We start from the raw sequence: 27,577 nt of genomic DNA, 5'->3' as shown, positions 1-27,577 counted from the left end.
TTTTTGACACTTCTGGGTTGGCTTCATTTTTCAGGACCGGTTGCTACGTCCATCTTTTATACAGTCTATGGTAAAAACGTGGGGGGAGAAAATACATAGAAATTATTGCAGATTATCTAAAACATGTTTGTCTTCTGTTGCCTGTTTTTGTCACTTCCAGGCAGAAGAGACTCACTGGTTTAACAAAATCACTCTAAATCAGACATTGCAGGGGTATGAAGAATTTGAGTGTGTTTAGACCCCCCACAGCTGCTTCCTCTTGACTTCATTATAGAGCTTGATAAGTCCTTACTTCATACCCCATTTCAAAGAGCGCGATTGAAACATCAGAGCCTCTTTCTTGTCTTTTTGATGCAATGAGACAGTGAAACGAGTTGAGCTTTTTGATATCTTTTTTTTTTTACCTGCTGCCTGCCTTCTTTGCTTTATTCACTGTTGATACAGCCTTCAGCATCTTCACTGTCTCACCATGCAATGACACAACGTTCACCTATTGCACATAGCCGAGTGCATGAGAGTTAAGTTTCCCAACTGTGTTTGCTATGAGGAAGTGCCCTTCCAAGGAATCTTTGCTGTTAATCATTATCATTTTATTTTACTGTGGAAGTAGAATTAAACTGTATCTTACCAAGTGAAGATGCCCTATTCAAAGATGTAAAGACTTTTTGTATTTAATCTAGAATTTATTTCCCAAAATATTGCAAATTCTGAAGCACTGCAGGTGTTGAAATAATGTTGCTTCGTTTCTAGTTAAGAGTTGCACTGTGATGATTTACAACAGCATTGCGACTGAAGCACAATTTATTGTTTTAAACATACATTCGTTCCAACACTTTAATTCCCTTATAATGAATTTATCATCAAATAAAATAGACTGCCAGGAAATAAGTAATTAAAAAGTACTTATTGATAAAAGTAATGCTAGCTCTTAGATAACAACCTGGTAAACGCCCTCTGATGGCAATGCCTAGAAATGATGTTGTTGCATGCCTGGCCAGTAAATATTTAGCCTCAAACTGGAGAATGTGTGGAAAAAAACAAGGTTTTACTAGATGAGATGTGCACAGCTATGGGCCTCGTAGTATCGGTTGTAGAGAAACAGTTAGTCAGTCAGCTGCTTTGGCTGAGTGCCCTTAACCGGCTTTTTGTTGTTGGAAAGCAGCTGATACCCGCTTGCCAAGACTTCTGCTGTAATAATATCACTGTCATCACTGATGGCCATAAGGATGCAAAGGGGATTTCCAATGTGGATGATCGTTTTCAGTGATAAACAGTGCTTTCTGAGAAGTGAACAGATTCTTCAACCTTTTTTTTTTCTTTTAGTTTATAGCCAATACTCGTGATTAATCTGTCTTTTTTCAATATGTAGGCAAACATTTTTTGTCATATTTAACTTCGTATTTACATTGCAGAAAACCACAGCAAATATTACAAATCGTTTTATTTATCATTGGCAGTTGTTCTGTTTTTAGAGTGAACCTGCACAACCCCCAAAAACCTGCTGTCTGCACTGCAGCACAGTAATAATTGTGGTTATTCAAAAACATAACTGCAATGTTGAAAAGTGACACTCAGCAAAAATAGAACCTTTGGACACTCACGTGATTACATTTAGATTTTTTTCAGCACAGTCTGTTGCTGTTCCGTAAAAAAAACAACATGTTTTTATAGTCTTGTTTGGATATACTGGCTAAGGTCTGCCCTTTCATCCTTCTGGTGTGTTTTCTACTTAAATCAATCGGCCTCGCTGATCTCTGGCCCGTGGTTGACGACCCAGAGCCAAATCCTTTCAATAGCTTTGGCCAAGCTCAATCCCCCTGAGCTTGAGCCTTGGCACATGATTGGATAAGAAGAATGTGGGCTGGTACCTCACAGTTCCACCTTGACAGAGGGTTAGTTTTAGTTTCGTTTTGAGTGTGCACCACTATCGGCACACTACTTGCATTATGACGATGTGTACTTAGGAAGAAACTGAAAATATCACTTGTTCAGAATGTGAGGGCTGTTGACCAGTCAGTAGTTAACACAGGGCACAAGGAGATGCCTGGTTCACTAAAGATTCATAGCAGGTAGGAGCTGTTCTTGTTCTTTATTCTTTAACTTTCTGTAGCTGGCTCTCTTTTGCCATCTGTGTCTCTCACCGGCATTTTTTTCTAATCTTGCCTCTGTGCCTGTCCTGAGCTAAGATGTATGCTTCTCTTATCTTTCTCGTTTATTTTATAGCTAAAGCTGCTGTTGTTGCCGGCTTTGGGCACTTGGTTTCAGATTTTAATAGAATCAGCTATTCAATCACTCACACTTTGGTTTTAAAAGGAAAGGAGACTAAGGGACTTATTCTTGAACTGTTGTGAGTAACCAAAACTGAAAGTGTTTTCACCTTTGGGTTAGAACTGATAAAACATGATTTAATGTGGTATTCCAATTAGGGCCAGTCCGAATAGCAATGTGTGCATGTTTTCTGTAATATGTAATATATTTGGGGGTGCGGAGTGCGTGGTGGCGGCGGGTTGGTTCGTTCTGGGGGGGGGGCACAGGCAGCGTGTGGTGTGTTAGCATTCGGCCTGACGGAGCAGCAGTGAGCATGCGTTTCCACCATCAGTGGCAGTGGGCTGGGGTGGGGGGGAGGATATTCGGAGATCAAAATTTTCCAGCACAGCGAACGAATACTAAAGCACACACAGTATTGTGAGGGGCAACTATAACAATACTAGTCACGTGTTAAGATGTGTTTTGCTTACCTGCTTGACATGGGATATTTTAAAGTGGCGAGGTCACTTATCATCTGCTTATTGCACTGTAGAAAACGCTGTGGTCTTGGCAGCTATAAAGTGTGCCTTTTTGTGGATGAATGAGAGTGAAGTATTTCATTTTTGGAAAAGAACATGTTTTGGTTTAAGGTAAAAGTCAGTTAGCAGCAGTTAAAACAAACTAAACCTCTTCTTTCCTCTCCAGGCAATACCACTTGAACAGCAGCACTACCACCACCACTCCAGATATGCACATGGACATGTACTCGGGATTCTCTGACGTGGACTTTTCCAGCCTCAACCTCCCTCGGAATGGAGATTTCACCCAGGTTAGTTTCATAAAGCTGTTGTACATGGGGGGGCATGCAGTTGAAACCAGAAGTTTACACACACTGTATACAAAGACACATAAACTTTTCTTTAAATCAGACTAAACCTTTCCTGTTTTAGGTCAGTCCAGATTACAAAAATTGTTTTCTATTTGCTAAATGCCAGAATAATGAGAGAGAGAGAATATTTTTCAGATTTTTTCTTGTATTACTTTCTTTAAAGTCAGAAGTTATACAGTTTCTTAGTATTTGGTAGCATTCCATCTAAACTGTATGACTTTGGTCAAGTGTTTTAGGTTTCCTTCCACAAGCTTGTCACAATAGTTTGCTGGAATTTTGTCCCATTCCCCCGTGACAAACTGGTTTCACTGAGTCAGGTTTAGTAAGCTGCCTTGTTCCACACGTTCTGCCCACAGATTTTCTACAGGACTGAGATCAGGGCTTTGTGATGGCCACTCCAAAACGCTGACTGTGTTGCCCCACTTTGGAACTAATTTGGTGGCATGCTTAGGGTCACTGTCCATTTGGAAGACCCCTTTGTGCCCAAGCTTTAACTTCCTGGCTGATGTCTTGAGATGTTGCTTCAATATTTCCACATAATGTTCTTTCAGCATGATGCTATCTATTTTGTGAAGTCCCTCCTACAGCAGAAACTCCCCCACAACATGATGCTGCCACCCCCATACTTCACAGTTGGGATGGTGTTCTCAGGCTTGCAAGCTTCCCCCTTTTTCCTCCAGATGTATCGATGGTCATTATGGCCAAGCAGTTAAATTTTAGTTTCATTAGACCACAGGACATGTCTCCAGAAATGAAGGTCCATGTCCCTGTGTGCATTTGCAAACTGTAATCTGACTTTATTATGTTGCTTTTGGAGTAATGTCTTCTTCCTCTCTGAGCATCCTTTCAGCCCGTGTTGGTACAGGACTGGTTTTACTGTGGATAATGACACTCTCTTACCAGCTTCAGCAGCATCTTCACAAATTCTTCTGCCTTTGTGCTGGAGTTGATAGGCACATTTCACACCAAAACACTTCATCTCTGGGACACAGAACCCATCTCTTTCCTGAGCGGTATAATGGCTGGACATTCCCATGGTGTTCATACTTGTGTATAATTGTTTGACCAGATGAACGTGGAACCTTCAGGCATCTGGAAATTGTACCCAAGGATGAACCAGACATGTGGAGGTCCACAATTCTCTCCCTGATATCTTGGCTGGTTTCTTTAGATTTTCCCATGTTGTCACAACAGGAAGCAGTTTGAGGTGTGCCTTCAAATACATCCACAGGTGTGACTCCAATTAACTCAAATGCTGTCAATTAACCTATTTAAAGCTTCCAAAGCCATGACATCATCACCTGGGCTTTCCCACATAGTTTGAAGGCATGGTAATCTTAGTGTATGTAAACTTCTGACTTTGAAGAAAGTAATACAAAGTTCTCTAAACAATTCTCTCTCTCATTATTCTGGCGTTTAGCAAATAGAAATAATTTTGACTTAAAACAGGAGAAGTTTAGTCTGATTTAATGTCAGACAGGAAGAACAAAAGGTTTTATGTCTTTTTATGCAGTATATGTAAACTTCTGGTTTTAACCTTATTTATATTTGCAATAAAGCTACACACACACAAATTATAATGCCTGCAAAATCATGTTGAAAATGCTCATACATCTGCTTAACGACAGATGTTAATCTCTCTTGCTGCTTTCTATCTGCCTCCTGTTCGGTTTTAGTTGCTTATCAGAGGGAAGGACTATGCGCCCCACCCACCTCTTTCATCCTGTCTTTCATGTGTATTTAGCTCAGCTTAATTTACCGTGGAGCAACCTTATTAAAGCCTTGTGTTGTCTAGACAACTGCAGCAGCACCTGCCCCATTCCTGTCAAGGCATGTCATTAATTAGACACTGTAATTTAACATTCTTCTCCTCTTCCACACGGCACCTTCAGAAATTGCTGATAGTTAAACTCAGAATCTGTTGCAATTCTGTCCACTAAATGTGATACATTTTTTGAAGTGTTTTAGGTATGTAAGAAAGTCCCGCGGTGGTTTTAAGCTCTTGTGAATAATTTGAGTTGTCTGTGGGATTATCCTTGACCAGGGCTTTCATTTGAGAATAGGAATACTTAGACATGGGCAGTGAAGGCACAGCCTTCTGCTCATTCATTTACCCTACCGTTCCAGATGGTTACTATGCATCATTTGCATTTTCTATTTCTGTGCACTTTTGTGTTAGTCCCGCCAATTCCTTATTGTTAGCATTGTATGAACAGGAGCCAGTGTAATGACACAGTCCAGCGAGTTTCTAATTTGAAGCCATTTTGGCCTGAGTTGATGAGTGCCATTATGGAACTACATTTAAATAGAATATGCTATGATGATGAGTTTTAAGAAGGGGGGTCATGGGTTGCCAAGTCGACAGGCAGCATCCCCCTCATTAGCCTGGAAAAGGCAAAGCTGTCGTGGGTTTTCTTAGTTCAACATAAGGCCAAAGCAGTAAATAATCAGCGATGGGCTGAGATGTGACAGCCAAGATTTAGCACAACACAGGGCTTTTCTTACATTGTGTTTCTTTTTAAGGACTTCTTTTTTTAAACTTAACTGCTAATGGCTTAGATTTTATGTCCCCACATGGCCTAGTTATTATATTATTACTACATATTGTAAAAATGCAGACAGTGAGGAATGAGGATTAGAGACAGATATCTAAATTAGACATACATATCTCTAAATCGCACTAGAAAAAATGCAGTAGCAGATGTTTGGCTGCTACGTTGTTACTGCTGTAAGACAAATAAGTCTTTAATTGTACTTGAATGAAATGTCCTGTTTAAATTTAAAGAGATGTTTAATCTACACCACTCAAGTATAAATTACACACATAACCATACCAAGATATTATTTTTTGTCTAACTAAAACCTCTTATAAAACCAATTATGTATACGTCTATAACGAAATCCAGCAAATTCAAAGAAGTATTTAAATAATATTTTCATGCCATTTTTTTGTTGTTGTTTTTTTATGTTTACCCAGATCTTGTTTAGCATATACGGTAATTAAAGGATTAAAAAAATATATCTGATTTGTTTAATTAATTTGAATACAAAAGAAAACAGGATTTAGCGCATTAAACACCAATTGTATACTAACTACCTGATACCAAAGTACTAAAATGGGCAAGTTTCACATTGAAGGATTTTCCTTTAGCACCTAAGTACATGAGCTCAGCTGCGTTTTTTTCTGTCAGGAGGTTACAGTCTGTTTGGTCAAGGGTTTTTTTGTTGTTTTTTTTTTTACAATACCCAAGTGTTTTTAAGGTGCAAATCAAATGGCTAGTCGTACCAGCTTAAGCTCACAATTAGCAACACATTAATAGGAAGCACAAGTAGAGATGACAACTACACAACAGAGTTTCAGTTCATGTTTGTGTCCAGCTGTGGGGGTTAGTGTGATTTTTCCCTGGGAGTAAAAAAGAACATTGTATAAAGTTCGATGAAAATGTTTTGTTTATATTTTAAGCCGGGGAGTGTGGGGGAGATTTCAAGAAGAAAGACTGCGCATAAAGGTTTTCATTTGGAAGAAAGTGATGTGTCATCCGCATCACGCATGTGCTTTGTCGTGCTGACATGGATTTTGTGATTCATGTGGGGTTTCCCAGGTTTTCCATCTGCCTGTATTAACCTGCCTTGCTGTAGCTTTCTTCCAGACCGGTAATTTTGAGGGTTAATGTTTGTGTGATACATGCTGGATCTAATAATCTATAAAGGTATAATTAGAAGACAGTTGTTGTGTGGATTTAGTTTAAATTAGCCTGTTTATAATCAGTGCAGTTAAGAGCAGTAGGTTTGGTTTCCTCTTGTCCTGGTGGAGACTTGGAATGTTACAATGCCTGTGTGTGTCTGCGCGAGGCAGAAAGAGAGACGTTTTGTGCTCATGTTGTGCTTTCTCAGCTGTTCTTTCTGTTTTCGGACACGCCCTGCCATGTGAGACATGGGGAGAAAATCTAAGTCACGGGGTCATCATGACTAATCCGCCACCTCACACTCAGCCCCCTTTTTCACCCTCCATTACATGCCAACCCATCCCATTTTTTCCCTCCCTCGCTGTCCACATTAAAAAGTTGAGCATGATTCCTTGTGCATTTGTTTGTTCTGTTTTGTTTTGATTTTTTGCTGGTGAAACATGACCGTAAGGAAGATATGCAAGCGCACGTGACCGGGTAGAGTTGTTGATGGTATTGTTTAGTTTGTCAAGTGACTGCCATGTTTACCTCAGCAATTTCCCTGTTTCAGTTACAGCTGTAGAGTCATTAGGGAGATCTCTTTCGGTTTGCATGGCTTCCCGCAGTCTTACAGTTTGTTTATGCAGCTCACCAGAACCCAGCTGGAATATCCTCATATTTTAAGGAAACGTACTGTTGCAGCGTGTGGACAGGAAGTGTATTTCTAGATTGCTGGTAACTTTGAAACAGGAGCTGAATGTTTGTTTGCATTAGAATTAATAGACTCCCTTTTGAGACTTGATATCCTCCTCAGATTATCTGTCAGTTACAATAACACATAATCAGGAGCTAAAAGCTGAAATAGAATACGTGGCCACCGTTCTATGATGTGGATAAGGGTGATGCGCCACTTCACTAACTATTCAGTGCTAATCATTTGATATGCCAGGAACAATTTGCACCATCCTTTCCAGGGGACTTCCCCAGAAATGATAATTATACATTAAATCCTTTATTATAAACACTCAGGTTGAGCCCAGTAATAATAATAAACAGTGGAAACATTCACAAAATCAAATTTAGACATAATTATATTTACTGATCTTTGTTTACTTCAAGTGTTAACAAGAAATAATGCCAAACGGAGCGTGACAGGCCGTGGGCAGAAGTAACCCTGATATGTCAATTATGCTGACGGTGCACACATGCCCGAAGTAGTATGCAAAAAAAAAAAAAAAAAAATGCTGTAACATGAACAAATTTCACCATGGTTTGAAGGAGTACTTGTACACGCTGCCACAATGACACGTGCATACCAATCCAGTCTCAAGTTGGGTTTGTGGACCTTAAATACATGAATCCTTATGCAGAGAATCAGAATGACAATAAGATTTACTGGAAGACAAAAAAAAAAAACAGTACTCATTCACTAACCACTCTGGCTAACCTCAAGAACTGAATAGCACATTGCAAGCTCACTCATCAACACACATACTGTATCCTCTATACAGTGCACATACTGTACGTGCACATGTGCGCTCAATTAAGCACGTTTAGGCATATTCACACTTGCAGTCACAGGCTGCATGCTCTCGTTTTGTCTCTGTGTGGTTCCTCTCACTACACATACTCGTGCAGGGTGCATTTCTAGGAAGAGTTCATTTGCATCAGCTCTTTTCAGTTTTGCTTTTTGTATTATTGAAATCTCTGTATTTTCTCAATACGTCCCACCCAAAACTCTGAGATGTGAATCCGTCTTTAGTCTTAAACTCATCTTGGCTGCAAAGGGCAATGGCACCCGTAAATCAGTAGGAGAACTGTGGTGTTACTGTATCCTTACATGTATTTAAAGTGGGAGATGATCCCAGAGCATCCATGAAGGCATGAGAAGACCATGTAACATGATACAGAAAGACTTTGTCATGTCTCACATTGGCTTTGAAAAATGGGATGGTTAACTAAACCCTGTAATGCATACATTTGCTTTTGAACCTCTGTAATACTACAAACCCCTTCGCTGTAGCATCATTAAACTCTTATTTTGTAAGGACAAACATAGTAGAATAGAATAGAATAGAACTTTATTGATCCCTTTGGTGCAAACCTCAGGGAAATTGTTGAATAGTTCAAACCCTCGCAAAGCTAGACTTCTCAGCTGCTTCCAAAGATGCTAAACATGCTTAGAAAATATATCTGCAATACATGCAGACATGTCCAGTTAATACAATTGGACAAAATATTTCAATTTAAACTTTTTCAGCCATTTGAATTAAAATCTTGGAAGGTTTTGATAAATTGTAAAGTGCTCTTCTTGAGCGCTCTGTTTTGCTGCCTTGGACGGTTATCTTGTTTTTCTTGACTTACTTCTTGTGGCACGCCAATCACTGATATAGATCAGTTGGCATTTCTTGGTTCCTTCCTGATAAGACGCAGTAACACAAAGTCATTTGACTGGCCTACTTTAAAGGAGGAAGTTAAAGGTTAATTTGAAGTTTTGTTAATAGGTGCACTGTTTTCCTTGGAGAGCATGTGCACCACCTAATCTACTTTCGTTTTAGAGTAGCTTTAGATGGTTCAACTTATCTGTTCTGCTGTTTCGAGGTACTAGGTATTTGTTTTTTCTTATTCCTCCACCTCCCACAAACAAAAAAAAAAAGTGTTTACACCTACAACACTTCAGTCAGCCTTGCCAGTTACACGTCCAATTACATGTTTAGTGTTCACAGTGTGCTATCACTCATAAAGAACATTAGACAGTGAAATAAAATTAGCTTACAAAAACAGTTAATGCAGCCTGCAACCAGTTTTGTAATATGTGGTCTCACTTTGTCACCAAGCTTTTTTTTTTTTTTAAAGCACCAGTAGTAAATATGTGTGACATGACAATGAGATTCTGTGTTAAAGTGCCTGTGCACCAACAGTGTTTTTTCATTTTGTCAGTGAAATCGTTCATCTTTCTTCTTTAGGCTGTGATGCAATAAGGTGTGTGTGAGTGAGTTTGGGTGTTGGAGTATTATAAAGAAACTCATCAATGATTCATTATTCCCCAGTGGCCCTCCATGTTTCACCAAACACACACACACGCACACACTAAGACACACATACACAAATTATTCAGAGGATTCCCACTCATACGGTGATGACACCATGGACAGGCGCCACTCCGTCTCTGAGAGTCTGACTCCCCTTCAGTCCAGCAGAGATGGACATTACTGTACCTCAGCATGCTAGCTTGATATCATGTATTCCTGGAAGCTGGGAGCAGAATTTGGCTGCTCTGTTCCACCCCTTAAAGGAGATAAATCACATTATTTCTGTTTTTAAATACCACAATCTCCTTATTTATGAGTGGCTCTCACACAGTTACCATTGTCTTTCTATCAGAAAAGCTGATATAGCGCTGCCTTTGGTCAGCATCTTGGAGTTGTTGAAATAGTCCATTTGCAATTCCCAGCATATTGTTTTTTTGTGTGTGTTTTTCACAATTGTGCCTCTAGTTCCAGGAAGCAGGAATGACCTTTTATGATGAGGTATTTGTCTGTAATTGTGTACAGATAGAATGACGGGCTGATGCATGAAAGATCATTTTAATAGGAAGACTTGGAGCTTGCACTTGACCTGTTAATACAATTCTGACAGCTTCAGCTGTCTCATTGTTACTTCCAAGCTGTCTGGAATGCTTTTAGAAGAATCTGTATTGGACCCGTAACTGAGATTAATCAATCTATTTCTGTGCTGATTAACACAGCAGAGCTAAATTCATGAGATAATGATTTGACAGGCTAACTGTCAAATCAAATCCTCTGGGATCTGAATCTGCATTTCCATAAGTGGCTCACCTTCCCAGTTAGCTTATTAGACAACTTGTTTGCTTCCTCATTAACAGCTTCCACATGTATATAGATTTATAGTAATTAGCAATCATTACAATAACAGCAGCCTTGAAATTGAGCCTTTGAAGACAAACGGAGAAACAAAAAGCAGAGTATGAAGTAAGACAGGCAGCCAGGCAGGGAGTCAGTCTCTAAATATAATAATCATTAAATAGTGGCCCAAGCCCATTAAACATAGCGGTAAGCAGCGGGGTGTGAGGAGCGGCCAGGTCCAGAGCGCAATACTGTTTACACTACAAATGCGGTTGAGTTACACCATGTACAGTAAAATGGGCCCGACTGCCAGTAACTCTAGTCACTTACCAACAAAAGCATCATTTCCTGAAAGCTCCTCCCCTCCTCCCTCCTTCTTCTCCCCACCTCTCCCCTCCCCTCCCCTCCTCTGCTCTCTCACTCACTCTCCAACCACCTTTTTGAGCTCAGAGGAACTAGTCCACAATCACTATGACTAAGCCCTTTATGCAAATACCTGACTGTCCTGGTGAAGCAGGAAGCATGTTTTAGACTCGCTTGTGTCTGTGCTTGCGAGAGCAACAGAGTTTGTATGTGTGAGCTCATTGGCCAGAGCGTACCTGTGGTAGAGGCAGATGTTGAAGCAGAGAGAGACTGTGAAAGGGCTAGTGAGAGTCCACTGTTGGGTGGAAGCGCAGCGTCTCTGAGGTGATTACCAACACTTTGACCAACACATGGACGTGGCTGTCGAATTCAGGGATTCAAGGTGAAGCAGGAGCATATGTGTCTGTGTGTAGTATACCCCCCACACTGCAGCGGTTGGACCCATGTCTCTCATGCAGTTCTGGACTAAATTTTATTCTCAGCTGGGACGACCGCTTCCCAAGGTACTGTTTGCTTCTTTTTGCAATGTATAATTACACTGAATCGAGTGTGTTGATTTAAAATTTTTGATGTCATGGACATGGTATGGAAACTGTGAGCTGTTATGACGAACTGTCTGCTGCTATAGAGGTTTTATTGTCTGTATTGAGGAACTTCACGATAAGATTAGTGAGCAGTCTTCTACCCACTTACGGCTGTGTTTTAATTTTAACTTCCTTGAATGAAATCGGAAAAGACTTCCATATAATTACAAGACTTAAGGAGGCAGAACTTTGTTTTTCCTTTTTCTCTTTATTTTCTTTCTGGAGCTTGGCCTAACTTGGAATTAATCTGTTATAAAAATAACTGTTTTGAAACATTGGTGGCGGTGACAGACGTTGTTTTTAAAAGTTCATAGATCAGTTTAAAGTAATGCTTACAAAGCAAGCACATAAACAAGACTGAGATATTTGTCAGACTATGAACATCTTCTGTGGAAATCATCGTTGAGTTTGGTTGTAGAATCAGAACAGGCTTAATTCCAATTTGACAAAACAATTATCTAGTCCTTGTTTATTATCTGTTTAAGACATTAACTAAAGACATCTGTTTAATGAACGCGTAAAGGAAACACTGAGCAGTCTGCCAGTCATTCATCTGCTGAACCATTGAGACTCTAATTCACAGCCAGGAACTCTGACAAATGATTGTTTTCCTCATTCCTTGCTGTCTTCCAGTAAGTGCTAGAACCTGATATCTTGTCTGGCCAAATAGCACCCTTGTCGGTTTTCTGGATGACTATTAAATATGCCCATTGTTGTATTGCATTGTAAATAGAGCTCCATTGTTTTGTTTTTTCATCATCATTCATTACACTGCACCGTTTTGGTGGAATTGTAGCTCATATCAGTGCAATGACTTCATTCCAGAAAGACGTGCTGAGCCTAATTCCACTGAATTTCTGCTGAAGTTGATTGGCTAATCTCACCATGTCAGCAACTCAAATTGCACCAGGGTTAAAAAGTTCATGCTATGAAGAGTTACTTAAATTCATTTTAGAAAGTACACAGCACACTCAGTTTGCTTCTGTTAGTTTCAGCCTGGCGGGCTGCTCACTGACTGGATGTATCTGTACATCTGTAGTTGGTTTCAATGCACAGATATAATTAGGAACGTGTGCTTACATTGCAACAAAACTCTATTACAACAGTAGGCAGATTAACTGTGTTTTTTTTTTTTTTTTTAATTGCTGCTGTAATAATTTCTCCTATGGATAATAGTCATTTTGAGATACTCTCCTAATGTGCTTTCAACATAAATAATAGTCAACAAAATTCACCAGCCTCATTTTGTGCAAAATGTATTGCAAATTTTATTTAGACGCTAATCTGAGACAAATGGAGTGAGGTGGGTCATGTGGGTTTCTTCCAAAGCTGTATTTTTGATTAAAAAAAAAAAAGATTTTAATAAAAATGCACTATTGTTTCGATACAATACAAATCATGAACCTGTTCTTTAAGGACATGGTGCCGCAGGCCAACCTCATGTTGTTAGTTTCCTGGTATTACGCTAAACCTCAAGCATGACCCTAGGCGAGAAGCTTACGGGAAGTGAATAAACAATAATGGTGAGGATGAGTGAGAGCTTTGGAGGGTGGGTTCACAGATGAAAGAAGATAGAGGAAGGGTACTGCATAAGCAGGTTTCTTATGCTGCAAAGAAAAGTCAGAGGTTGACATCTTGCTTTTACTCGCAGCGTCTACCAATGCTTGTAGTAATTAAACGTGTTTCAAGAGCTTCGTGTTAAATCTATCACACTCCAGTGCCGGTTATAACCGCAGAAAAGCTGTGGTGTTAGGTTAGGAGACAGCATAACAGGGGAACAGTCTACCTAATTATTGTTTTCTGTTAAAAAAAATAAATAAATGAATATTCATGCTACTGAAAAACAGAATGCTTGATTCTGTAAGTCCTTCAGTTCTGACAGCTGATAGACAACAAGACAGCCGCTGCAGGAGGTATCTAGAGTACAGCTTATGAGTCTTTACTGGTAAAACGCTTGTGTATTCAGCTTTTGATTGTAGTGAATGCAAGATGGGAAAACGCTTCTCACTTCATTATTTTTTAAAGCCCAAAAAACTGTCAACAAAATAGACTAATAAGTTGTATTTTTTTAATATAGAAAAATAAACTACAGTACTAAGCAAGTTCTGCTATTTAATAATACAGCTTTACAACTCAAACCTTGTACACTTTAACACGAACAACACCCTGCACCAAACCAGAACTTTTAAGATTATTACAGAGTTGAATCAAGGCCCAATCCATTTGTAGATGATTTCTAGATTGCGGGAAATGTGGATTGTTAACCCCTTAACATGCGGTTTCCTTTGTTCTTAGGTAGCTCTAAGGTTGTTAACATCATTTTAACTTTCGTTTTTGAACCTTATTTACTGTAAGGACCAGCCCTCCGGTGGGCCACTGCTTGTTATGAGGCTAAAGGTAGGATTTATTGCAGGTGGTTTTATTAGATTAAGGCTGTCATAGTGGCTCAGTAGATAGCCCTATCGTGTCACGTTGAGAACATACTGGATTCATATCTGCTGGCCAGCTGGAGCCTTTCTTTTTGAAGTTTGCACATTTTGCTGCTCTAGTTTTTTTTTTTCTCAAGGTCCATATGTAGGTCACATGTGTTTAAAATCCACATCCTGACGTACCTGCTTGCTGCTCGGTGTATGACGCTATGCTAAGGCACATTTAAATTTAGTTTTTTCACTCTCTGATAGAAAATTTCTGTCGTGTTTCTGTCAATATATTGTTGGATGTTGAATAGAGACAAAAATGCCAACAGATAGTTTAAAATAAAAGTAAATCAAAATTTAGTAGTTGGCAGCTAAGATGTTCCTTTTAAGTGATTGCAGGCCTTGAAGCTGCATTAGATCTTGATGTTATAAGCTTTTTAGTTGTCTATAAGGTATGACAGACACTCTGTAAATTTAGTTTAGTTGATTTGCCTAAAACAGGTCAAGATATCTGAAGAGTGCCAGAGCTGTTACTCTGTTGTTCATTTCCTTGCTTCTGTTTCCTCTACCAGATTGAATTAAAGCTGAAGAACATTTTCTCTCTCCCCCAAAGTGTGTAACAGTTTCAGTACGTACCGTTCATAAAGTGTTGTTAGGACAGCTCTTTTAACTACAGACACGTCACAGGAAAGGCAGCAGAAAAACTTTCAAAGTTTGACTGTCAGCCAACATGCAACTGTCAGCTGGTTGTAAAAGAGTAAGTTCTCTCAGTTGCAGTAGCTTCTTGGCTAAGAACCAAATCAGCAATTTACGGGCAATGAGCCCACCATCCTGAGTCAGTGTGATAGTTGCACGCTGACCACAGGTGTGTGAAAGCGTCGGTGTGTGCCATGCACAGGATGAAAGAGATGAAAGTTCTTTAAGGTGAAATGAAAACCTTCGAATATATATTTCAGCTGTTTGATTTAATTCAACTTCAAATGGTCTGTGGTCGATCACACAGATCTGGTGAAACAGGATAATCCAACACTTGCCTAATTTCAGACGCTGAGTTTCAGGTTGGACTGTATACCAAACACATCTTGCTCTCTAAATGTATTTAACAGTCTCAACTTTATGCAACTAGTGTTCTTTAAAGTTATAACAAACTGACACATTTACATTGTTTGCTCTTCGATATTCTCTATGTTGCATGAAGCTGGAAGTGACAGAGTTGACCCCTGTTGTTGTTGCGTGGTATACGATGTTGAAATTTCTACATACCTGAGACGTCATCTTGTGTCAACACCCCCCCACATCCACTTTTCTCAGCACTGAGGATGCAGGCTCACACATGCGCTTTCTCACATAACACACACACACACACACACACACACACACTTTGATTCTGTGTAAGTCCTTTTTTGTCTGCTTTGTTTTTCTTGCATTTTTAAAATTTCACAAACCCTTTTAGAGGCCCATCATGTTTGGGGTTTTACAGTACTGCACAAACGTTTTAGGCACATTAGATGTTTTAGTTCTTATCCATCACACAGTGCCATCACGGAGGTGTCTCTCTCACTGAACCCAGATTTGTTTGGCAGCATTACAGTGAGCTTCAACATACAGCCAAAATCCATAAGGAACCATCTTCAGTAAAATGAAGAATGAGGAGTTGTGGCAGCCACACAGCCCTGACCTTAGCATCATGGATTCAGTCTGGGAATATATGAAGAGACAGTAGACGCTGGGAAGGGAAGAATTGTGGCAAGTTTTCCAAGATGCTTAGAACATGTTCCCTGCAGGTGTACTGAGAAGAGCTGAGGGTGTTTTAAAGGCTAATGGTGGTCACACTAAGTATTGATTTGATTTAATTCATTTTAGCTTTCTCGACTTTGTATGAGGCTCATTGTTAAGCAATAACTATGACATTATTTCTGACATTGTCTTCGGTTTACTTACGGTGTTGTATGTCAGTTCTTTTCCGCCTTTTTTCCCCACATTGATTGATGACATAGGTTTAGACTGTTGAAACATGCCTCTGTAAATCCCAATTCATTCTCATGGTACCCACCTGTGGGCGACTTCCGCTTGGCACAGCCAGAATACACAGCCGGTGAGGTTTCTGCCGCTGCTGTTTTTGGCTCTTTTCTCTCTTTCTTTTTCTTTTTTTTTCTATTTATTAACTTGTGCTACTTGACACTACGTTATCGCTGTTTGTTTTTCTTTGTTGGGCAGAGAATTAGAAATTTCTCTGTTGATTTATTTACTGGTAATATCCTATTCATTGTAGAATCGTGTTACCTCTGTTTTGTAGTAGTCAGCGCACTGAAAGCCTGAGGTTCTCCTACATACAGGAACCCTTCTTTTAACCAGCTACGTCATTTGGCTGCTAGCTGGGACACTTGACATGGCATCCCTTTATTTTCCAGAACATATGAAAACATTGGAAAATTCCAGGAGGCTTGTAAGCAGGAAGCTGTCCCTGGCTTGCTTTAGTCAGACTTGGCACGACATGAAGGCTTGCCTGTCAGGAGGTTGTTGGACTGGGTAGACTGCTTTGATTGGCCTAGGATGGCTGGTGTGCGACAAGCTAGACTGGACTGTCTGTGTGCAAGACAAGGACACAACAATTTGACCTTTAAACTTCGAGAAATAATGAGTGATAATTAGTATTCCTTGTCTTGTATTTTTTCAGACCATTCACCCTCAAAATAACATTTGCGATTCTAATTGTAGTGCAGTCAGAAAGAGTCAGTCTGGGTTATGGTTAAAATTCCATTATTACAACTGATTAAATAATATGGTAAGCGGGCAGTTTTCTGCTGGTGAGGGTCCTAAGTAAAGCTATTTGTGATCTGTGAAGCTGCTAACAGCATGACTTTTTGTTGCCAGTGGCTGACATTTAAAAGTGTGTGAATGTATTTTCTTTGGTTGGAGGTTGTTTGACTAGAGGGCCTTATAGGCCAAAACAGATGTGAAACTTTCCATGTGTTTTAAAAACAGTGGCTTTTGGACAAATTGACTCCTTGATCAAAGCTCTGTTTCTGGATAAGCTGATTTATGTCTGCATGTCAAAGGCAGATTGCGCTGTCCACACACCACTTGTTCTGCTTAACTGTTACACACCACAAAAGACCAATTTAATACTTAAATCAAAAGAGTCTTCCAAATTGCAAGTTAAACAAAAGAGCTGGTTTGCCAAAAAAGTCAGTGTCTGCTTCCAGTAAATTCAAGGGAAAAGAAAAGCTCAGAGCTGTGCTATTAAAGTCACAACCCAAGAGATATGTCAGGGACGTAGGACATGCAGACAGCTTGGCATAACATAATCCAGACAGAAAGAGAGACACTGACCAGTAGTGGCTTCTCAGTTCTTGGACCTAGACCCACCTCGTCAACAGACGCACACAAACATGCTCACACACTTGGGCCATCAATCACGTTTTGTTGTCTGCATGGACAAGGGCAACAGCTGACCTCGGAGGAAAGTAAGGCTTCTTTAAGTCAGTTAAGATAAGGCCGATGTGGGCGACTTAATAGCTTTTTGTTCCACTTCCTCATCCACAGACACACACCACAGAAACTGACAGATATGCTTTCGTTGCACCTACTGTACTAATTGACAGTGTCATTTTACACTGCCTACATGACAAACAGGCTTTTTATTGACATTTCAAACCCTCAGACTCCTGATTATGAAATGACTCCCACACCCCTGTCCCTACCACTATTTTAAGTAAGGATTTCTGTAGTTTTACAGGAGTGACAGTGACAGCTTTAACTTTAATTTCACCAAACTTTTTGTAAAAAAAAAAAAAAACAAATAAACAAACAAACAAAAAAAACCAACCCTCTTAGATTTACTATAGTCTCGGCCAGAATACACTTCAGTATACAGCAGTAGTCTTTGATTGACGTTTGAATTATCTCCGTCATGTAGTGCATAATAATGTTTGTACTATGATCCCAAAAAAAGGTGGAGCTACACACAGATTAATATCAGTGAAGTGTTGGGTTTAAAAGACAGTCTTCCTGTGGCAGAATATTGCGGGAAAAGAAAACTAGGAGAAACACAAAGAGAGAGGCTGAAAGGGCAGAGAAATGACGGCAGGGATGGGAAACAAGGGGGGGTGGAGCTCAAAAGACTGGGAGAGAATAAGCAAGAGATGACAGAAATGTATGGGTGAGCTGGTGAGGTCATTTGAGGTGCGTGTATGTGCTCGTGTGGATGAGTGGGTGTGTGGGGTAAGTGCGAGGCCAGGGTGACTTGTTTCCTGGCCTTGGAAATGCAGCCAAGCTGGCAGTGTGTAGGAGGGGAAAGCCCTGGGCCTGGTCTGGCTGGGGCCTCGGTCTAGCCCTGCACTGAGGCAGGTTATTGAGTTTAACAGGATGTGGCCCAAGACTAGAGCAGTTATCTTAAATGTACTATTTGATAATGAGTGAAAATTGTAGTCTCCTGATATTCAACTGTGACAAAAGCTACAGTCAGAAAAAGTCATTTCTTTCTCAGGTTGGTTCGTGAAATCGACTACTTTTGACTTGTTCATGAACTGCATCAAAAATAATTGGGCTTTTTTACAGGTAGGAAGTCAGTGAGGAACAGTGTCCGTGTCGTTACAGGAGTGTCGACATATCAACTGTTGTCAACATTTCTAGCGTGCCCAGAAAAAGATGCCAGTGAAAAGTAACAGCTGACAGCACCATGTGTGTCACAGGAGGCGTGTGGCTGTTCATATACTGCACATCCTCGGATAGCATTCGGGTTAACATTGACAGGAACTACAGCACAGACAATCTGACCATTTTAAATTGAGCAGCAAAATCAGTTTAATAACAAAAAAGTATAGCGGTGCTTAATGTGATTATTTTATAATGGAGATTGTCAGGAAACACGAGCAGCATCCCTTGAAGTATATTCATTTAATTACATGCTGAAGAACGACTGCTATCTGATAAACCTTCACTTGTATTTCAGACCCTTCAAAATGCAGTAATTCACGGCTATCACTGATGGCATTTTTGATTAGAAATAGTTTTCCTTTAATAGGGAAGAAGAACATTTATAGACAGAGGCACACGGAAATTATGCTTAATAAACTAACTAAAAGACTTCCTTGTATGGAGGCTCCTGTGTTTATCATTAGGGATGTGTCATAACCAACGTCAGCATAGTCTTTATGTCAGAAACGGCTGTTCCTCGCTTCTCCCATGGCAACTGTTAAAGATGCATGAGAACAACAGATAAATACTTCTGTTTGTAGTGATGTGTTTGCTAATATTTATTTTATCCTGAATTTTGTAACTTCCTCACATGGTTGTGAGTTCAGTGGGATTTTTTAAGGAGAGGTGTTTACGTGACACATTTTTAAGATTACTCATCACACAGTAAATGCATCAACATTAAAAGATTAAACAAATGATGGAGTTAAGCGATTTGCGGTTGGTTTGTGTTTAGAAGTGTATTTTTCCAGTTCTGATTTTTAAAGCTGCCAACCACCACCTTTAGCCACAACCTTCAAGTAACTCTGCAGGCATCTTGTGAGCTTGAGGAGCTTGCTGGAGCTGTTTTTCACCACTGTGGTGCTGCCTACATTAGTTAACAGAAGGCAGACAACTGTCGTTATCCAGACAATCAAATACAGTTTATCGCTTCTGTGGATACATGATGCTCCGTCTGCACAGATGTGCATTGAGCCTCTATGCAAAGCTTCTCTGAATTAGCACAAGGTTTTTTAGATGATGTGTTATAGACGAGACAAAAAGATGCCGGTATTGGTCTGTTTTTTATGCTATGCTGTGTAGGGGAGTTATTGTATAATACTGGCTTCAGAATTCACAGCAGAAGAGAAACTGAAGTGAAACAGGAACACGTGAAAGGCAAAAACCAGGAGGGGGGGACAAAGGAAAAATAATATGTACATGAGCTTTCATGTCCTCTGCTGTGTACATGTACACACATAAACACACACACACACACACACACACACACACGTCCTGTGATTTTTTTTTTAACCTATTCCAAGAAGAAAAATAAAGGATTTTAAGCAGACTTAATTCCCTGAAAGAAATACGTGCACATGCAGAAACACACACACACATTCAGATATTTTATTTATTGCACAGCAGAGAAAAAGAGTGAGAGAGAGAGAGAGAGAGAGAGAGAGAGAGACAGACAGAGAGAGAGAGAGAGAGGCAAGATTAGTAGTTATATGGTTGTGAGGCTGTGTGCTGTGGAAGGAGCCAGATTACCATCAGAGCAGTTGGAATTCAAGCCTTATCTCTGCTTGGCAGGGCCCACTCTTAGGAGCAGTAGATGAAGTAGCCCTGGGTATGGGCCTGCCGGGGGACAAACACTGCTGCCTCTGTTACGCTCCGCTTAACAACTCGATTAGCATGGTCCTGAGGTTGGACATATCTTGGTTAGCAGCAACCAAACGGCTGCATTTTTCTGTCATTCCCCTATATCAGGTTTGTTGTCTTAATAACAACACTGTATTTGCATGGTACGCCCTGTTACAGGGGTTTACATGATGCAGAAAAGCCAGAAGTCGCATCATATTAACAGAGCAATAACCCACAGGCCTAAACACAAAATCACATATTTTACAGAACAAAGTGATTTACGATGAGTTTCAACTTGAACTCAGTTTATTGTAATGCAACACACTGAAATCATTAAGATTTTAAAGGTGGAGTCTGCGATTCTGGAGAAAATTTGTTGATATTTAGCCAGTTCGCATATTTAGATAGTAAGAATGTGACAAATTTACCATCCCTCTTCCTCCCACTGGTCTTCTACTCCATCTCCCCTGTCCTTCTCTTTCTGCGTGACTTGTGCACAAAGACACACAAATGTACTCAAGACACATTAGAATATTGTTGTGTGGATCTGTCTGAGTCACTTTTTTTTTGTTTCCATTTGACAAAGCCAGGGCTGCATACGAACACACATGACTGACAGCTAGCATATAGAATCTGATTAGGTTACATTTTGTCTGTTTTTAATGAACTTTTCATCAAATGTTTGCAGCTGGATTTGCTGTAAAAAAAAATACCAAGCAGTGTTATTTTATCTGGTGAAATAAATGTGTCACTGCTTATCTGTGTGTTTCCGCAATTTTGCTTCCATGGAATGATGCCTCTGGTGACATGGTGTCCCTTTTCCAAGCCGTGTTGTTTACTCATCTATCTTCAGTCAGAGGTGCCAAGAAAGGAGGGTGTAGAGAGAAGAATGAGGACACAAAATAGGATGAGATACACAGTTGACAGGATAAACAAAAAAATGGAGAAAGGAATGGCGGTAGAAAGTGACAGGTTATGTGCTTGTGAGCGGTTGTGGTATTTTACAAGAACACTGTCTCCGTCTACCCCTCTGTCACCGCACAAAAGCCAGTTGTTCCACTTAACTGTCTGCAGGGTAAAGCAACTTTGGAGAGCTTGCTTGCAGAGCTCATGCCTGATCTTGCCCTCAGGAAGCGCACACATGCAGACACACACAAACAAAGGAAGAAAATGAAAGAGAAAGGTAGGGAGAGAGAGTTGAAGAGCAAGTCATAATCATAAAACTACCAGCACACACTGATAAGCTGAGTGCTGTACCCTTGAAAAAGCACTCTTTCCAAAGCACAAACATCCACTTGTTAGAGTCAGTAGGATGCTTTGCTTCTCCAACATCAGAGGGCAAGAAACACATTCATGTATATGTAGGAACACGCAGGGCTGAGCCAGTTTCTGTCTGTCTGCTGTCGTCAGGTTAACACTTCCAGTTCTACATCTTTTCCTCTCATGGCTGTGAAACATTTTCTGCTGAACTGTGAGTAATGTCTAACAGGCAGCTATGACCGAAGTCAGCGCAAATTCTCAGCATTAATCAGTAGCAGCATATTGTTAAATTGAGTCAGCAGCACAGCTAATCATTTATATCTGTTCCTGGACCTTTTTACTTTGGGATCCCACAGCAGAGTATTGTTCTTCTTACAAAAGTCAGCTTCACTCTCAAGAGCATTCTGTGCCTTAACACCACTCACCATTATTTGTGTCTATACTGTGCTGGGGGGAATCTCTAGAGACACCTAGACCTTAAAGATAAAGGTCAACATTTTGAGAAATATGCTTATTCTCGTTGTTGCTGAGACTTGAATCAAAAGACTGATTCATACAAGAAGTCACATACGTGTACACTAAATATAAATCTTCTGCTAGCAAACAGCTAACTGTTTTAGCAAAAAGACTAGCCCTGTGTGCCTTAATGTGTCTTAGCTGGACCTTAAGTTAGCTGAAAGGTGATTGCAGATTCATACATACACTACAGAAATTACCAATCTTCTCTGTGTGATGTAAGCATGCTTCCTAAAATGTGGAACAATCCCTTTAAAATGAGGCAAACAGTGCAATAAATTGGCAAGCTAGAACATTTGGGTAGTCTTCAAGGCTGCTTCGTGGTCCTCTGGAGGGTGTATCTGGAACACGGGGGTGTGGGAATCTCCACACATGGCCCAGAGTGTTTAAATTTATACATGCATACACTCCTCATAGAGGCAGACACACACCCACACAATAATCCATAGTCCCATTTCCAAAAACAGTCTCTCCTCTGTATGGTTTGTCGTTGTGTTCCATGCCCCACCACCGCCATCACTCAATCCCTATCTCACCACATCCATGTTTATAAGTCTCAGGGGGCCCAGGGGTGCCTGTGAGAGGCTAGTTAAAGAACATGGCATGCTAATGGGTTGGAAAGGATATGAATAGAGGGGCGACTGGAAGGCAGCCATAGCTGAAATGACACACACACACACAAGCAGCCTTATTATGCCTGCCCCTCGCTTTCTATTTTACATGCTTACTCTCACACATCTGTGTGTGATTACATTTTGTTTAGGCTACTCGTATTACTCCCAAAAGATTGCAGTACAGGCTGAAATCCAAAATGAATGTGGCACCTTTATTGTCCAAGGTTCGCTCCCGTCCATGCTCATTTCACGCCTCTTTTCTTTCAGTACACACATTATTCCCGTGATGCATGATGTGCACTGTGTCTGATATCGGATGTGTTGTTAAGATTCATAATCCTCCTCTGTGTTTGCATAAAATGTGATGGTGAGGGGCTGTTTGCTGATGTGGTTGTATATATTAGTTCTGACTTAGGAATCTGCATTTGTCTTTCTCAGTGCCGAAATCTCGATAAGCTCAACTTTCTGCCCTAAATTTTGTCCTGTTTTAGACTTTGAACTAAACGCCTGCTGTATTTCTCTGCCTTTAGGACCTGTCCTGCATTGATGACCTCTCCACAAACTCTCTGTTCTCCTCTCCGGCTGACTCACTGTCGGAGTATGCTGATGCCCAGTCCTTCATCAGCACAGACAACCTAGACACAGTGCCCACGCTCTGGGACGTCAACACTAGTACCACCACCACACCAGCACAGAGCCAGTTGGAGGTCAGTAGTAAGCACTCACACACGTCACTACCAAAAACCACACCGACGTCTCGCACAACTATTATGTAATACAGATGTGTTTAAATCAACACACGTATGTCTTTACTAGAGGAGGTGGGTATTTAACACCACACAGCAAACAAGGGTCACATTGTCCCTCTTATGCTGTGAACAGCGTGAGTGCTGCCCTGGCTCACTGCCATGCTTCACTCCCTGATGGGACTTTCATGGTGTTGCTGGGCTCATGTTCATATTTATGAAACTATACAGACAATATCTTCTACACTGCAACTCAGTTCTGACCCAGGCTTCAGTGTAATTCTTTTTTTTAAATAGTTAATTTGATAGAACACATTGCTGGGGAGTCAGTTGGTACCACGGTTAAATGGTTAACCCTGTGCTAACTAGTTGTCTGTTTATTGCATAAAGGTTTTAGGCTTCGGACTGCAAGGTGGTGCAGTTGGTAGCACTGTTGCCTTGCAGATAGAAGGTCGCATCCCGGTGAGGGCAGCGTGGGTTCCCTCCGGGTTCTCCGGCCTCTTAAAAACATGTTGAGGTTAATTGGTGATTCTAAATTGTCCGTAGATGTGAATGTGAGTGTGCTTGGTTGTCTGTCTCTAAGTGTAGCCCTGTGATAGACTGGTGACCTGTCCAGGGTGTCCCCTGCCCTCGCCCCAAGTCAGCTGAGATAGGCTCCAGTGACCTTAGTGAGGATTAAGTGGTGTATAGATAATGGATGGATGGATGGGTCTTAGGCTGGCCTGTTATTGACTGTTTTACCCATGTCTTAGTCTCTGCACAATTTTTGGACAAATAGTCAGGGACACAACAATCTCAGTAAGTGTTTACCTGGCTAGGACACAGATATCCTTCTCTCTTTAGTTTTGCCAACAAAAAATGTAAAACAATATTAAATTCTGACAACTCTTTATTGTTAAATATCTCTAATTGAGCTCTGATTGTGCTTGCTGTTGACTCAGCAATACAGAAAAAAGAGGTTTATACGTAATTTCCTGGTCTCGAAGTTCATGAGCCGAAGAAAGCAACTTTATTCTCGAGTGTTGTTCCTCTGTCCCTGCTTGCGTTGCCGTTGAGCCTTCCTTGAATTAGATGGGTCTGAGGATTTCTTTTTGATATGATAAGAGTACATTTATTTTTTTTCTGCCTCCTGAAAGCCTTTTATGTTTTCCTTTTCATTCTGCCCTCATTTCATCCATTTTCCCAGACATACACGGCTATATCTGCCTTTTGTTGTTGTAGCTGGCTTTTCACCGCCAGACAGCAAATTGCATTTTGTTGAGTGCTGTCCTATAAGACATCCGTGGAGTGCCCACATGATCTCATGCACACGCATATAGAGACAAACACAAACCGTCTGATCACTCCATTTTTTTGTTTCTCTTTTCTTATACATTTGGCCCAATGTTTGTTTGAGTTTGCATTTCTTCATTTTATGTTTTGTTGACAGCAGAATGGCACCAGCAGGTTTCAAGGCTTGGCAAGTTTGGATGATATAACCGCTATTATCAGCACACCACCTTTAGGAGGATTCCAGGTAGCCACACCAATCTCTCCAATCTGATTTTAAAATAAGACCTCTACTCTCTAACTCAATGAGTCTATTTATCAGCTGCTTTCACTAATGCACAGATACGCAGATTATGTTGTATGTATTATATGCAGCCGTAGATTGTTTAACACAAAAACAAGCCACTAATCTGGGGATCACATTTTGACAGAGCAGTACAGCAAGTTAGCAGTACTTGATAAGTGAAATTGCAATGCCTGTGCCCCCTTCATAAAGTCTGTATTATCACAGACGATGAAAGCATTGCTCCATGTTGCACACATTGGACATTCTGCAGATGTATGTTGCACAGAGGATGTAGATATATAACACTATATCCGCCCATTGTCAATTTAAATTTCTGATGTGACAAGAGAAGAGGCGGTTTAATATTTGCTTGTCTGTCAAAAAGGGATCCTCTGCATTTCCACTTTCTCAGATAACAATAAGCTGACGTTGCCTGAATGTGTCAAGCGCTACACTTCCATGCTTACATGTTTCACAGCTCTCATTCATTCTGCTTTAACTGATTTTATGTATTTTTTCAGTTCCATTTGTTATTTCATTCTTCTACCAGTTAATGTTTCTTGATAAGGAGTCCACGTGTGCTGTGCTAACTTCTTATTAACCTGCTTCTAACTTTCAGCGACTGTGTCTTTATTACTTTGTCTTCATCCTAAACTGAAACTCCCAAAATCCAAGAAATGCTACAATGAACTGTATAACTGAAGTCTGTGTGGTGATTTTTAGGCTGCTCGAACCCAGTCAGCACCAGAGGAGGAAGAGGATGCAGAGGAAGAGGAGACGGAGGAACTGGGACATGTAGACACATATGCTGAGTACAGACCTTCCAAATGTACGCGACTAGACTGCACCTAATTACACGTCATTTCTTTTCTTTTCTTGATATAACATGGTAGTTATGCAGTTTTCTGTTAACATGTTTATAAGACTTTCCGTTCTTTAAACAGCCTTTCTGTGTTTTTTTCCCCCTCTGCAGCCACTATAGGAATTTCCCATCCTGACATAGTGGTGGAAACCAACACGCTATCCAGTGTCCCTCCTCCTGACATCACATACACTCTGTCTATCCCTGAATCAACTATTAACAGTGGCCTGCTGTCTGCTCTGCAGCTAGAGGCTGTAATCTATGCCTGCCAGGTACGCGCAAGAGCTCACAATACATAAAGCACTTATTCTTTTTAGGAACTATGAATGATTAATGTTGTGATTATGTTGGCGTTTTCGTTCATACATTTGCTCTTTGTGCGCCCTCAGCAACACGAGGTGATTCTCCAGAACAACCAGAGGGCAGGCTTCCTGATCGGAGATGGGGCAGGGGTCGGAAAGGGACGCACCGTGGCAGGAATCATCCTCGAGAACAACCTTAAGGGAAGGAAGAAAGCACTATGGTAAGAGAGGTTTACTACGCATAGTGGTACCATAAAACTAGTTTGAAACAGGTATAGCTTACGTGATTGAAAAGTATATTTTGTTAAGAGTGGGCTTTGTATCCAATCGCATGCCAGATTATACTGAGCATGTAGGAGCTGGTTTGTGTGAAAGTGGGCTGAATTACTGATTTTCCTGTTCCTGCCCCCAGGTTCAGCATATCCAATGACCTGAAATTTGATGCAGAGAGAGATCTCAAAGACATAGATGCACCGAATATTCCTGTGCATGCCTTAAACAAGGTGAGTGCAGGTGGAATTAATGTTTCAAGCTGAGAATATTAGTTTTGCTCTTGGCTCCTGTCAAAGCAGGAGATGAAACAAAGAACCATATTCTCGACTTTTAAATGTTTGATTTGCTTTGTTAGATAAAGTATGGAGACACAGCTACCTCAGAAGGAGTCCTGTTTGCAACTTACTCTGCCCTGATTGGAGAGAGCCAGGCGGGAGGGCAGCATCGGACGAGGATTAAACAGATCCTGGATTGGTGCAAGCCAGACTTTGATGGAGTTGTATCCTTTCATTTCAATGTCACATCGAGCGCAAATTGGCATTCCGTGTGTTGTTCCATGTGCTGTCTTGCTTATATTTGCATGTTTGAGCATCCTCATATCCAGCAGTAGTTTCACACAAAGTGGCATTACATGTTTGTGTTGTTTGTCCTTGACCTCTCACTATTAAAGATTATTTTTGATGAATGCCACAAAGCCAAGAATGCCACGTCTACGAAGATGGGCAAGGCAGTGCTTGACCTTCAAAACAAGCTGCCACTGGCCAGAGTGGTGTATGCCAGTGCCACAGGTAGGCCAACAAGAAATAAACACACGCACATACATGCACATAATGCAATACAGCAGGTTTTAAAATACATACCTCTGTCGTTTCTGTTCCAGGTGCCTCTGAGCCAAAGAACATGATCTATATGAGCCGCCTGGGAATCTGGGGTGAGGGCACACCCTTCAGAACCTTTGAGGACTTCCTGCATGCCATCGAGAAGAGGTTTGTACTGTCAGATTCATTCTGGAGCGTTTATGTTTTCCCCGAGCCTTTCAATCATGTGGATGTATCGCTTCAAATTGCTGTGCTTACTGGAAAATTCTTCACAATCAG

General features: G+C 40.7%; 1 protein-coding gene across 5 annotated transcripts in view; it reads left to right on the top strand.

Annotated features, from left to right (window-relative positions):
* sbno2b (strawberry notch homolog 2b) overlaps positions 1-27,577 on the top strand; it is a 68,190-nt gene that overhangs the window by 24,216 nt on the left and 16,397 nt on the right. The window contains exons 1-11 of one of the 5 annotated variants that reach the window (XM_008300152.1): positions 1,931-2,069; positions 2,953-3,076; positions 23,273-23,449; positions 24,918-25,004; positions 25,767-25,872; positions 26,017-26,177; positions 26,295-26,428; positions 26,620-26,710; positions 26,836-26,979; positions 27,151-27,268; positions 27,361-27,466. In XM_008300152.1, coding sequence (XP_008298374.1) covers positions 2,041-2,069; positions 2,953-3,076; positions 23,273-23,449; positions 24,918-25,004; positions 25,767-25,872; positions 26,017-26,177; positions 26,295-26,428; positions 26,620-26,710; positions 26,836-26,979; positions 27,151-27,268; positions 27,361-27,466 — 1,277 coding nt within the window. In that variant the 5' untranslated portion in view covers positions 1,931-2,040. Of the gene's footprint in view, positions 1-1,930; positions 2,070-2,952; positions 3,077-11,121; positions 11,534-23,272; positions 23,450-24,917; positions 25,005-25,766; positions 25,873-26,016; positions 26,178-26,294; positions 26,429-26,619; positions 26,711-26,835; positions 26,980-27,150; positions 27,269-27,360; positions 27,467-27,577 lie in introns of those variants that run through there. The other 4 variants (XM_008300135.1, XM_008300126.1, XM_008300159.1 and 1 more) reach the window with 4 other exon arrangements.

The sequence above is a fragment of the Stegastes partitus genome, unplaced genomic scaffold (genome assembly GCF_000690725.1).
Source record: "Stegastes partitus isolate 25-593 unplaced genomic scaffold, Stegastes_partitus-1.0.2 Scaffold33, whole genome shotgun sequence".
Classification (NCBI taxonomy): domain Eukaryota; kingdom Metazoa; phylum Chordata; class Actinopteri; family Pomacentridae; genus Stegastes; species Stegastes partitus.
The sequence above is the reverse complement of the archived record's forward strand: the minus strand, read 5'-3'. Positions and strand labels throughout refer to the sequence as shown.